The sequence below is a fragment of the Mytilus edulis genome, chromosome 12 (assembly GCF_963676685.1).
Source record: "Mytilus edulis chromosome 12, xbMytEdul2.2, whole genome shotgun sequence".
Lineage (NCBI taxonomy): Eukaryota > Metazoa > Mollusca > Bivalvia > Mytilida > Mytilidae > Mytilus > Mytilus edulis.
Window position 1 is genome coordinate 47,452,979 of NC_092355.1, and position 12,870 is coordinate 47,465,848.

Sequence of the window (12,870 nt, forward strand, 5' to 3'; positions counted from 1 at the left end):
AGTAATTCCCTAATGTCATTGCTGAAGACCCCATAGGTCTAGGACCTTTGGTTACATAGTAAAAGCTGATTTGGTCTTTTCAGAAACCTAAAACAGGCTTTATGCCCCTTAAAAAAAGGTAAATTCTCTTCGGTCAAATGTAACAAAGTTGTGCTGTAATGACCCAAATATTTTCAAATATTTACTACTTCTGCAAGTATAATGGTTTCCCCCGAGTTGTTCTGATAACAATGTGGTAGGTCAACATACACATTTGACCTTGAGGTATTTTTCAAAGATACATAAATTGATGATTGGTGAAGATCCTAGGCATCTTCCGACTTACGGTTTCCGAGTTTTGGTGGCCGACCGACACCGGTTAATTTTCATAGGGGCATAACCCTACCAATAAGTTGTTGAATCTTTTCGATCCAATTGAAATTTGCAGTATTTTGATAGCATCATATGTTTTGCTCATTCGTATATTCTTAAAAGAAGAGGGGTTGGTAGAGCTGCTGATGTAGCAAAGTTCAAGCTGTACAGCTGGTCTGGTTTCTACAAAATAATGAGGTGGGAACACTTGAAAGAATGAACTTGACAAACTGGCAAAATAAAACTTGAATACAATGTGCTTTCAAATATGAAATATACTTTATTTCTAGCAATTAAAGAAAAAAAAATGTTAAATGATACATATACATGTATTCCCATAAATTTGAAAATTAACTGCTATTGTCAGTTCAGTTCACCTATGCAATGTATACAAATCTCAATATAAGAAGATATCTCATTAATTTGAAAACCAACTCCTATTATCAGTTGACAACTTGCACTCATAAAAAAAAATTCAGTTTAATTCACTTTTCACATATTCAAAACACAATTTAACAATATAGCCTATTAATTTGAAAATCAACACTTATTAACAGCTCAGTTCACCTATCTCACGTGTAACGCATTTAAATCACAATATAACAATATAACCCCATAAATTTGAAAATAAACTGCTATTGTCAGTTTATCTCGTGTGCAATGTATTCAAATCACAATATAACAAGATATCTCATTAATTTGAAAATCAACACCAATTAACAGTTCAGTTCACCTATCTCGTGTGTAATGTATTTTAAATCACAATATAACCCCATAAATTTGAAAATCAACTGCTATTGTCAGTTCAGTTTACCTATCTCGCGTGCAATGTATTCAAATCACAATATAACAAGATATCTCATTAATTTGAAAACCAACACCTATTATCAGTTGACAACTTGCACTCATAAAAAAATTTCAGTTCAATTCACCTCTCACGTGCAATGTATTTATAACACAATTTAACAATATAGCCCATTAATTTGAAAATCAACACTAATTAACAGCTCAGTTCACCTATCTCACGTGTATAAATGTATTTAAATCACAATATAACAAGATATCCCCATAAATTTGAAAATCAACTGCAATTCTCAGTTCAGTTCACCTATCTCTCGTGCAATGTATTTAAATCACAAATAACAAGAGATCTCATTAATTTGAAAACCAACACCTATTATCTGTTAACAACTTGCACTCATAAAAAATTTTCAGTTTAATTCACTTCTCACATATTATGAATTCAAAACACAATTTAACAATATTATCCCATCAATTCAACACCAATTAACAGTTCTGTTGACATCTATACCAGTTTGGCTGCGTCTTCAGCAAATCAAATCAAACTGAAATTAAAAAAAAGAGAATACAGTTGATATTACCATGAACATAAATAACACCTGCTTTTATACGGCTGCCTGTTTTTTAGTGCATAAAATTATGTTGGCGAAAACTTGCATTGCACTCAACGTAGAGTATGTTCATTGAAACATGAAAGATTGGGAACATTTTGCATTTACACAAGAGTTAATGCCTAAGAATTTACTTATCCCTGTTCTTAATTTACAAAAAGCATGTGCTGCTCTCCTGCATCTTTAACTATTGCCACTTTTTGGTAAATGCAGTTGACTGATGATTTCAGTCACGTCATAAATATAGATTTTGTTCTGCTGATCATTTTTGCTTTTTACAGTTTTTATCTTTTAGTTTTCAAGATAATAGGCAAATATGCCACAAAAAAAAGGGGTAAAAAAGCGTCATTGAAGGGCAAAAAATATGGAGTTGACTGATATTTATAAACTAGATGCCCCAAATATGATTTTAACAACGGACACAAGTGATGGCAAAAACTAGCATAGGCAAGCAAAATATGGCTTCATGGAGACGATACAAATCAAGATTGTCAAGGTACTGTCCAAAAAGAAAATCATTCCCATTCATAGAAGCCAAGAAAACTTTTGTTGAAATGGTTTCTTAATAAATCAACTATCTACAGAAGGTCCTCAAAACATTGGCATCATTTTAAATTTGTGTTGTGATATGCATAAATGCTGACACTTACTTTTTAATGTCTATATTCTTCCACGTCTTTTGTGCTGAAAAATAAAGTAATATATGTTTATTATTTGCATCCATGATGTTGAACTAACATATTTGTCAAACGTTTCATCATGTTTTACCACGTCAGTTTTTATTGGGGTTTTACAATACTACATCATGCTTATAGATTTAGTGCCAGACATGTTTCATGTTCTTCCAATCAAGGAAGTTCAAAGTCATAAATGACTTGCACTTTGAATTTTAATGGGCACTTAAAAATCTCTTTTTTGATACACATCTACTTTGGCACGACTTGAAAAAGTCTGCATTAAAGTGCATACTGATATCTAAATAATATCAACAGAACTGCCGAGAAATTTAATTAAGCATGGTTTTCTTTTTTTTGGCTCCAGTATAAACATTTATTGCCATGTCTAATGGATGTTGTTGAATGTAAAAGGTCGGCTACCCAAGTCGTTTATAAGAGGCGAAAGATGTCAAAGGGGTATTGATTTTGCATGGACTTTCTACCCAAGTTTTCATTTTATAAAGTTTTACTCTCAGTATCAAAATGTTAAGAACATATTTATTTTTTTCTTCCAAAATCTGTAAATAAAAGAATTGAATGTTGTTTTCTATGCTTAATACAAAATTTGATTGCCAGTTAGTTTATATTAAGTATCGAAAATACCAGCCTTCTTTTCTATAAAGGCCATAGTGTGACCAAGTGTTTGTTCTTAAGTTTGTACTGTAACGTATGGCATGGCGCATCACGGTTGTTGATTTGGCAGGATATTAAATTTATTTTTGTTTCATGCCATATACATTATACATGAATTAACTCACATGATCTCTTCTACACGTTTTGCCTCTTGGCGAACCTTTACGTGCACGTTTTCAACATAATGTCCTTCTTTAAATATCTCGCCCAACAAGAAAGTATCTATGGCGAGACACTTCCCACAAAGTATAATACTTGAATCGGATCTGAAATACAAATAAAAAATGGCTATGAATAATGTTCAAGTTATCAGACACAACTTGCCAATCAAAATGTGTCAATAAAAATCTATACACTTCGCTTTCAACTTGTCAATCAATAAGATGTGTTTTACAAGAGTAGGCTGTAAGCACATAAAAGGGCATGATGTCAGTGTGACAGGTTTCTTCGTCTCTAGTTTATAATAAATGTATAAACATTATCTAATTCTTTTGTCCTAGAATTGTGGTGTAGTTAAAATGGACTCTTAGTTGAATATCAGCTATGTAATATAATTGCTCTTTCATGGAGTATAATTACAATTAATTCAGTTTTGAAATTGCTTGTATTATTTAATTTTTAAATCATTTCCGTTTTATTTAATTTTGTATACAAAATCCCCTTTCAAGGACATAATGGTATGGTTTATATGGTAACTTTTTTTTTTATGTTTTTGGTATTTAAAGGGGCATTAGCTAAGAGATATGAAAAAAATTAGTGTATGATTTTTTTTTTGGTTCAATCATTAATAAAAGTGAAATAATGAATTAATAATTCGCTTTTAGAAGCCAATTTGGTTCAATTTTGTCAAAATAAGCAAGTGAATAATATCGACTCTGTATTCATGTCACCCATTAGCTAGAGATTGGATATTATTAGTCGTGTTCAGCCATTAAAAGGAAAAGAATGCCAACATTGAAAGTGAAACAAAGGTGAACCATTTTGTTGACTGATTCAATTCACAAAAAATCATTCTTATACAGGTAAAAACGATAATTTGCTATTTTTTTTAACCTATTACATGAAATCAAACAGACCTAGAAAGTCCAATTGCACAAGGTCGCCATCTATTTATATTTATGTTTATATCATATTAACCGTCGGCAGTCTTTGGAGGTCATCTCAATGGAGTCTAGACTAAAATACTCACGAAATGCGGATATATATTATTGAGTACATGCATTGTTAACTGTTTATTTCAAACTTATTGTAAGTTGAATTTACGTTTTAGTATGTTGTAAATCAAATATGAGAATTCGAGTCAAATCGGTGAACATGAATTTGACGGCTAATGCCCCTTTAATCAGCATATTTTGTCGCAACTATATACAATATGAATTTTGAAATCTTTTGTATGCCAGGTGCTCCAGATAAACCATTAAAAGTGACTTGTACATGTTATTTTGTATTGGTTATTATATATGCATGTTGAAGATGATGTACTGTTCCTCTTTTTTTAACTGGTTAGTCGAGTAAAATATATATTTCATTAGTACGTGAACTTTCAACTTACTCGTCAAAGCATGCAGCCTCCACTTCCCCCTCCATAATTGCTGATGGATCTTCCTCTTCATCCTCAACCTACAATTTAAGGAAGAGATCAAAACTTAACAAGGGCACTTGAAGCCAAGAAATTCTAGCAATGTAGTGTTAGCAGCAAGTGGAAAATAAAAATATTTAGCCTGACAAATTTTAGAGAAAGCAGTTAATGAATTTTTTCTGTAAGAAATATTTATATGTTGCTTTTGGTACGTTTGAATACGAGGCCATGTTGTATAAAGAAACTCAGTCTCATCTTGCTTTGTACCCCATCACAAATAGTTTAACATTTTAATGCACAACAGTTTAATTGACTATGAATTTTTGTAGGATTATATTAAAATGTTTCATCTCAGTTCATTTTCAAGCTGGCTAAGTGAAGATGATTCAAGCCTTGTTTAACAGAGTTTTGGTTTAGTTCTCAAGTTGTGCTATACACCACTCGCCCAGATTAGAGGAGGGTTGGGCACCTGCAATTCTGTGATTTTTTACTGTATATGATTTGGGTTTCCCTTATGTTTGTACATCAATCAGGCCATTAGTTTTCTCATTTGAATCGTTTGTCATGTGAAGTTGGGCTTTTTACATCTTACTGTCGAAGGTTTTGCTCATTGGTGAAGGCTGTAGTGACATATTTGCAAAATTTTACGTACTGGGTCTCTGGTTTAAAATTCTCATTGCCAATAAATTTTATCTTTTTAAATTAAGTTTGTTACAGTTTTCGGTTGTTTTAAAATTATTATATATCCAATTTCTGTATATCAGAATTATATTTCTTAAAACCCATGTCTGATAGACAGTTTCAGAATGATTTACATATATATTTTTTTTAAACAAACTAACCGTGATGAGTGTTGTTGACGTTGAATTCGCTTCTAGCTTGCCTCTGAAGTCGCTCATTTCTAATCCTTGGATGGTGATATAACTTTTCTTCTCCGGCATTTGCAAGTCGCTCTTATCCCCCCATAACTTGACAGCAATTGTTGTTCCATTACCAGAAATATTGAGTATTCTCCTCTTGGAGTATTCATTCTCATACACCTGTGAGGACTAATAGAACAAAATTTATGAAATTAAGGTTGCAGCATATTTTTTTTACAGTTCTCAAGACTAACCCTGGTGTATAAAGTTAAGTTTTTTTTGGTCTACCATACCAAACTTGAAACCGAAAACTTATTCAATTAAAGAACCTTAGTGAGCACGCTCACATACCCCACGTCCCCACATTGTCATTGGAGAAATTAAATAAGTAACAAAAAAAATTATATAAGAAATTAATTTCCTGTCAATATGCACATCTAAATAGTATGTCCTTATTATCTACAAAATTTCATGAAATTCTGTTGTATGGTTTCAGAGGAGTTAAGATGACGAACTGTTGCAGAAGTACATTGAAGCAAATAAGTTCAAAGGGGCACAACTCCTAGAAAAAAAATGAATCGCAATTTCCCGTCGATATGCACAACTACATAGTATGTCCTTATTATCTGAAAAGGTTTCGTGAAATTCTGTTGTGTGGTTTGAGAGAAGTTACGATGACAAACTGTTGCAGTAGTACATTAAAGCAAATAAGTTCAAAGGGGCATAACTCCTAGAAAAAAAATTGAATTGCAATTTCCTGTCGATATGCACAATTACATAGTATGTCCTTATTATCTGAAAAGGTTTCGTGAAATTCTGTCGAGTGGTTTGAGAGGAGTTGCTATGACAAACTGTTGCAGTAGTACATTAAATTACATAAGTTCAAAGGGGTGTAACTCCTAGAAAAAATTATTGAATTGCAATTTCCCGTCGCTAGCACAACTTCATAGTATGTCCTTATTATCTGAAAAGGTTTCGTGAAATTCTGTTGTGCGGTTTGAGAGGAGTTGCGATGACAAGAAACAGGACTGACCAAAAACATTAAACCCTCCGCAGAGTTGCGTGGGGTATAATTAACAACACTAACAGATGAACAGACACAGAAAGGAAAACGTTTACTTTTGCACATGGGGCATATAACCACATCAAGTATACTGGAGATGTATTAATCTAAAACAATATTTCTAAAAAATATCAGAAACATTGACAATTTACTTTGTTTTCTAAATAAATTGTGAACATGAAATAAATGATCAGTGTATTTTCTTTGCAGACACTCACAAATAGTCAATATATTCTTGTTAAACACAGATTTAAATCTTGTCACAAATTTAATCAGTTGATAAAATCATTTGGGGAAGATAGATTCCATGTTTAAGTGGACAAAATCTTATCCTGTAAAGTGTACTCTGCTTACCCCCTCAAATCTTCCACTCAAACTTAGCCTCTTTTTAGAAGGGGAGGCTAAGGCTTCTGCTACTGATGCAATTGGTGGATGGAGAAAGGCCTTTTCAACCTCAACATCATATGGAAAGGGTTTGCTTTCCATAACCTGCAAGACAAAAAAATAATGGATAAAATTAAATAACAGGGAGAACAAGGTACTATGACTGACACAAGCAATCATTCAACTCAAGTCTTTCAGGGTAAATTGAAGATTCAAGTCTTTGAATGAAAAACCCCCCTCACTTCTTCATATATGCAATTATCAACGGTGGCCTCGTGGCAGGGGATTTGAACTTGCTGAATTTGGAAATGACCAGTTAGTAGAATTGGTAAATCAATCTGCATGAGTTTAGTGAAATATTTTCTGATAATGAAAAGGAGAAAATCAAATCTGAATGGACAGAACTGAAACTTTCTTGGGTTTTTAGACATTATACTTATAAACATTTAGACCTGATGAGTGCTTTGGAAGGGTAAGCATTTTCTGTTTTTACAAATTGAATTTCAAAATTCAAGTTCAATTTAAATTGGACCTTCTAAGAATAAAGGAGGACCTTTCAGTCTTTTTGGTCAATGGTCCTGGACCTTTCATTGTCTAAAGTAAATTTGAACCCCTGTAAATACACCTTTTTTACAATGTGTGAAAATTTCTTCAAAGCAGTATGTGCCTTTAGCCACTTAAAGCCCTATAGTATAATTTTGTTCAGGGTAGGAAAAAATTTCAAAAGATTTAGTTTAAAATGTTTTCCATTAACCAATGATTGCATTGTTTATACTGCAGAACAAAGGGAAATGAAAATTGTAAAAATACAGACAGGCCTTCATGTTACATGTATTTGCGAAATCAAAAGTTATGGTACAAATTATATATCATGTATAATATATTAACATGTTTTCATTTTAGAAATTTGACCTGCACAATTGTAGTAAAGAACTCCACTTTTAATTTTTAGGTGGTCCATTGATTTTCATATTGCAAAGTCCAGGATATTTGAGGCCACCCTCGTCAAATTCTTTTGTTTCATGTTGCCTACCCATGCCTTGTAGGGTACGTTGGGTAGGTAGGGATCTTTTCTTTTTTTGGCCAACAAAAGACGTGAAAACAATATTAGAACACAAATAAAACTTAAGAAAAAAAATTGAAACTATTTGTCTCAATTTTTTTTCCCAAGTACGCTGCATTTTAGGTGGGTAGCTTAGGTGGCCAACATCAAACAATTTGAATTTTATTTTTGGCCATACCTCAGAAAATTTCCATTAGAGTTTACAACGTTGGTTAATTCCATCAAGGCTCTTAAGTTTTAAGCGTAACTAATATATATACCTTGGAGTATTGGCTGACATTTATCGCAGTTCCCATTTTAGCATTTGTAATTGCGTAAAAGCAATTTTGTTTCAGTTTTTGAAGAAATTTGTCTGGAAAGTACATCTGTCTAATTTCTTTGTTTACATTTTCTATTACATTGGTCACAAACTGATCTTTCCTCTTTTCTGTTGGACTGATTATCTTTATACGTATCATTAAGTTGGAAGACTACAAAATATGGAAAAAGCATCAAGTTGCATGCATTGTCATATTGTTTAATTGATTGATCGTTTGCTTAACGTTCAGTCAAAAATGTTTTAAGAGTACCCTCACACGTTAGCCTGTAGATTTTCATTTTAAGGCAATATATGCACGTTGAATCATTTGGCGGTTTAAACAGTGGGGTTCCATTTTATTATATATAGAAATGGTCGAGCAGTCATCATCCTCACAGTTACATTGAACAGTTTGCCATTTATTGTCAGAGCACCATTTTTTCCTTTGTTTCCATAATATTTTGGAAACTTGTGGTGACACAGCAACTAAATCTTGTAAACAGGGAAAGAAATGTCACTCACCTTGGTCTATGTGCATATTTAACAAAGGACACCCTCCAACATTGTAGAAAAGAGTAGAATTCATTAAAAAAATCTGTTTCGTTGATCTTGTATTGCTGATGATTTAGTGTGGTGGGTGTCCCTCTATCTAGTTTTTGCTCAAAACGCAAAAGAGGGTAGAAGAAAAATCCTCATTTAAGGGCAATCACTTATTTAAACAGTGACAGTCTACCAACTATATTAATTGGCAAAATTTGACCCGTTAGTAGATCTTGCCTTGCTGATCATTTTTGTAATTTTAAGCGTCTATTATAATTTTAGAATATATACAATCCAAAAAATTTTGTAAAAATCGTTATCAAAGGGCAACAACTCCAATAAAGTGTCATCGGACAATTTCCTCAATATTGTCTTTATTGTAAATCTGGTCTTGCTCATCATTTTTGGTTATTTAAGTTTCTATATCCATCTATTTTAATTTTTAAGATAAAAGGCAAAAACGCAAACAAATTGGTAAAAAAAGTCCTCAAAGGGCAATAACTCTAATATGGAGTCGACTGAGTTTTGACATATGAACAATTGGTAGAGCTCAACATTCTGAACATTTGTCAGATTTTCTCTATTTATAACAGTTTTCAAAATAATAGACAAAACTTGCATTTTACCCCCATGTTTTATTTTGAGCTCTTGGTTGGCAGGCCGGGTCATCAGACACATTCTTTAATCTAGATACCTCAATGATGATCGTGGCCAAGTCTGGTTAAATTTGTCCCAGTAGTTTCAGAGAAGATTTTTGTAAAAGTTAATGATGACGACGGACGCCAATTGATGAGAAAAGCTATCTTGGCTCTTCTGGCCAGGTGAGCTAAAATAGGGTGAAAATTTGATCGGTTAACTTCCAGTGATGGTTATTTTCTTATATGCAATGAAACGGTGTGGGAAATTTTTATAAAACTAACTCATGCCAAGTATTTTCTTTCTTGAAACATATTCATGTGCACAAAAAGTAAATTTAACAAAGACTAATAGGGATTAAAAGGTGGTATTACTCCTATTAAGGTAAGCTTTTTTGATTTACAGTTATATTTCTTCTTTACACTGCCGCTTGGTCCAGACAAAGACCTCTATCTTGTTCGAGTTGACATAACAAAAATAAATTTCGATTACTTGTAATGTAAATCGAACATAAAAACTACTGAACAAAGTAATGAAAAGGCCAGAGAATTACGAACGCTGGTCATTCCAGATGAAAAATATCCGATTGCGGGAGATTTCCGGAATTTGGTCGTTTCCGGCTTAAAACAGGAGGGTTGGCAGGTAGAATGGGACAATTTGTCTGATATACATAGGTACTTGGGGACAGGACAATTTTTTTAAATTTTTTTTCCAAAATCCTTTTTTTCCCCCTACTAGTTTCGATTATTTTTGCAATTTTCTGTATCATATGAACACAGATATACAAGAAATAACTTGAATTTGCTGTTTATCAATTCTAAGTTTACAATCCACAGCGGTCATAGATTTATTAGAGTACAAAATAACGGATTTTGGAAAAAAGGGGAGGACTAAAAAACAAGAGGCTCTCAAGAGCCTGAATCGCTCACCTTAATATTTTTGTTGAATCTCTCATCAATGATTATTTTGGCTTATCAATTTATTTTAATGTTCTTTGAATCGTCCTATTTTCTTCAAAAGCAAAAAAAAACTCATTTTCTCCAATGTTCTATTTTAGCCATAGGAGCTATGTTTCTTGACATACAAGGAAATAAAATATAAAATTTATACTAGATACTCAAACTCATTTAGCCTAAGTTTGGCTGAAATTGATTTTCAAAGGAGAAGATTTTTTAAAGTAAGTCAACATGATGAACAAATTGTGAAAAAAGTCTTTAAATGGCAATAACTCCTTAAGGGGTCAATTGACAATTTTGGTCTAATAACTTATTTGTAGATCTTACTTTGTTCAACATTTTTGCTATAAACAGTTTATCTGTATCTATAATAATATTCAAGATAATAACCAAAAACTGCAAAATTTCTTTAAAATCGTCAATTCAGGGGCATTATACATGCAAAACCAGTTACCCGATTCGGCTGAAAATTTCAGGACAGGTAGACCTTGACCTAATAAATACTTAAACTTCTTGTCTTATTTGCTCTAAATGCTGGAGTTTAAGAGATATAAGCCAAAAACTGCATTTTACCCTGTGTTCCATTTTTAGCCATGACGGCCATGTTTTTAAACGAAATAGAAAATAAAACACAAACTTTAGTTTATACACACTACTGATCATTCAGTTGAAGTTTGGTTGAATTTCGTGGAGTAGTTTTAGAGAAGATTTTTTTAAATATGATGAAAAAATTGTGAAAAATTGTCATTAAAGGACAATAACCCCTTAAGGGGTCAATTGACAATTTTGGTCATTGTAACTTATTTGTAGATCTTACTTTGCTGATCATTTTTGCTGTTTACAGTTTATCTTTACCTATAATAATATTCAAGATAATGACCAAAAACTGCAAAATTTCCTTAAAATTACCAATTAAGTGGCAGCAACCCAACAATTGGTTGTTTGATTCATCTGAAAATTTCAGGGGTTATAGATTTCGACCTAAACATTTTTACCCCATGTCAGATTTGCTCTAAATGCTTTCGTTTTTGAGATATAAGCCAAACACTGCATTTGACCCCTATGTCTTATTTTTAGCAATGGCGACCATGTTTGTTGATAGATCAAAACTTCGGATACAATTTATAAACTAGATACCCTAAGGAACATTCAGTTAAAATTTGGAAGTATTTGGCTTAGTAGTTTCAGAGGAGAAGATTCTTGAAATACGACAGACGACAAGTGATGGCATAAGGGCTATGCCAGGTGAGCTAAAAAGTCCTGTCCTCAAGTACCTATGATTAGAACTTTAATCTTGGTAGAACATGTTGAAGTAAATGTAGTGTAGATTTATATTTTAACAAGCTAAGTCTCGTGTAGTTCAACTTCAACGAGTCTTTAAACTTACAGATGTGGATGAAGAAGCCATGTTGTACATCGATTTTAGCGGTTTAAATCTGCACGAGCTATTTAGCTGGCGGGAAAATGTCGACCAATCATAATTATGTACGGAAATGGGGTTCTTGCACACGAAAAAATTCTTAATTTTCGAATCAACATGTATGAATTAAAATTAAACTGGGGTTAAAAAACACCACCCATACATATTCTTGTGAAAATCCCTACCAATACAGATATTTCAAAGGAAAATGAGATGCCCTTCTTAAATGCATCGGTATTGAACCTATTTTTGCAAGTGGGACGAGATGGCAGACCCCAGTGGCTGACCTAAATTTTGCAGGATTAAATTTGTTTTCAAAAGTGGTACGAGTGGGTCTGGGTACGATTTGTTTTTATTCCACCATTTTATCTTGCAGGGGGTCAAGTGAATTTTTTTTACCGATTTTCATTTTAATCTGTTGCTAAGCATGCTCGTTTGTTTGCACTTTCGTACAAGATTGATTCCTGCTTTCAGAGTCTTAGAATATTCATTTGCATTTTCTTTTACGTAATGCTATTTACTCTTGGCAGGCCAGTATATTCTTTATTCAAAATAATCCTGCACCCCCCCCCCCCCCCCCCCCCCCCGCGCTAACAAAAAACCGGGCGAAAAATCAAATGGTTTTTCGTTGACCCATTAGGGAGATGTTTCTATGAAAAGAGAAGTCGACTATCAAAGTATAAGAGAATAATTAAACATTGATAGTAGACCTTCGCTTGGATAGAAACTGTAACAAGTGCCTGTACGTGGTGCCAGGATTCACGTGGGACGCGAGAACCCCGGACTATGATTTGAACTTGTTGAAGTAAATGTAGTGTACATTTCTATTTTAACAAGCTCAGTGTCCTGTATTTCCACTTGATTAAATCTTTAAACTTACAGATGTGGATGAAGAAGCCATGTTGTACGACTAGTTCGTTCTGAAGTCTTGGGTGAAATGATTCTTTACCGCCTTTAAA

At 33.0% G+C, this 12,870-nt stretch overlaps 1 protein-coding gene across 3 annotated transcripts; it reads right to left on the reverse strand.

Moving 5' to 3' along the window:
* Positions 1–608: 608 nt before the first annotated feature.
* On the reverse strand, positions 609–12,870 carry LOC139498665 (uncharacterized). 3 transcript variants are annotated; one of them, XM_071287167.1, is made up of 7 exons: positions 12,792–12,870; positions 6,969–7,103; positions 5,534–5,740; positions 4,665–4,732; positions 3,238–3,378; positions 2,414–2,447; positions 609–1,697 (listed from the first exon to the last, which is right to left on the reverse strand). In XM_071287167.1, exons 1-6 carry the CDS (start codon positions 12,810–12,812, stop codon positions 2,417–2,419), a joined length of 603 nt encoding a protein of 200 aa, XP_071143268.1. In that variant the 5' UTR covers positions 12,813–12,870; the 3' UTR covers positions 609–1,697; positions 2,414–2,416. The 3 variants fall into 3 exon arrangements, with proteins under 3 accessions (XP_071143268.1, XP_071143267.1, XP_071143266.1); XM_071287166.1 differs by lacking the exon at positions 12,792–12,870 and adding an exon at positions 11,879–11,911; XM_071287165.1 differs by lacking the exon at positions 12,792–12,870 and adding an exon at positions 8,322–9,182.

What these genes read in the sequence shown, in the direction of transcription:
- LOC139498665 (XM_071287165.1), bottom strand. Translation starts at nt 8,519, where the DNA reads ATGATACGTATAAAGATAATCAGTCCAACAGAAAAGAGGAAAGATCAG. An exon ending in CGTCAACAACACTCATCACG is followed by an intron (nt 4,733 to 5,533) that starts GTTAGTTTGTTT and finishes CTTAAATTGTAG; the next exon opens with GTTGAGGATGAAGAGGAAGA. An exon ending in GAGGCTGCATGCTTTGACGA is followed by an intron (nt 3,379 to 4,664) that starts GTAAGTTGAAAG and finishes TTTGTATTTCAG; the next exon opens with ATCCGATTCAAGTATTATAC.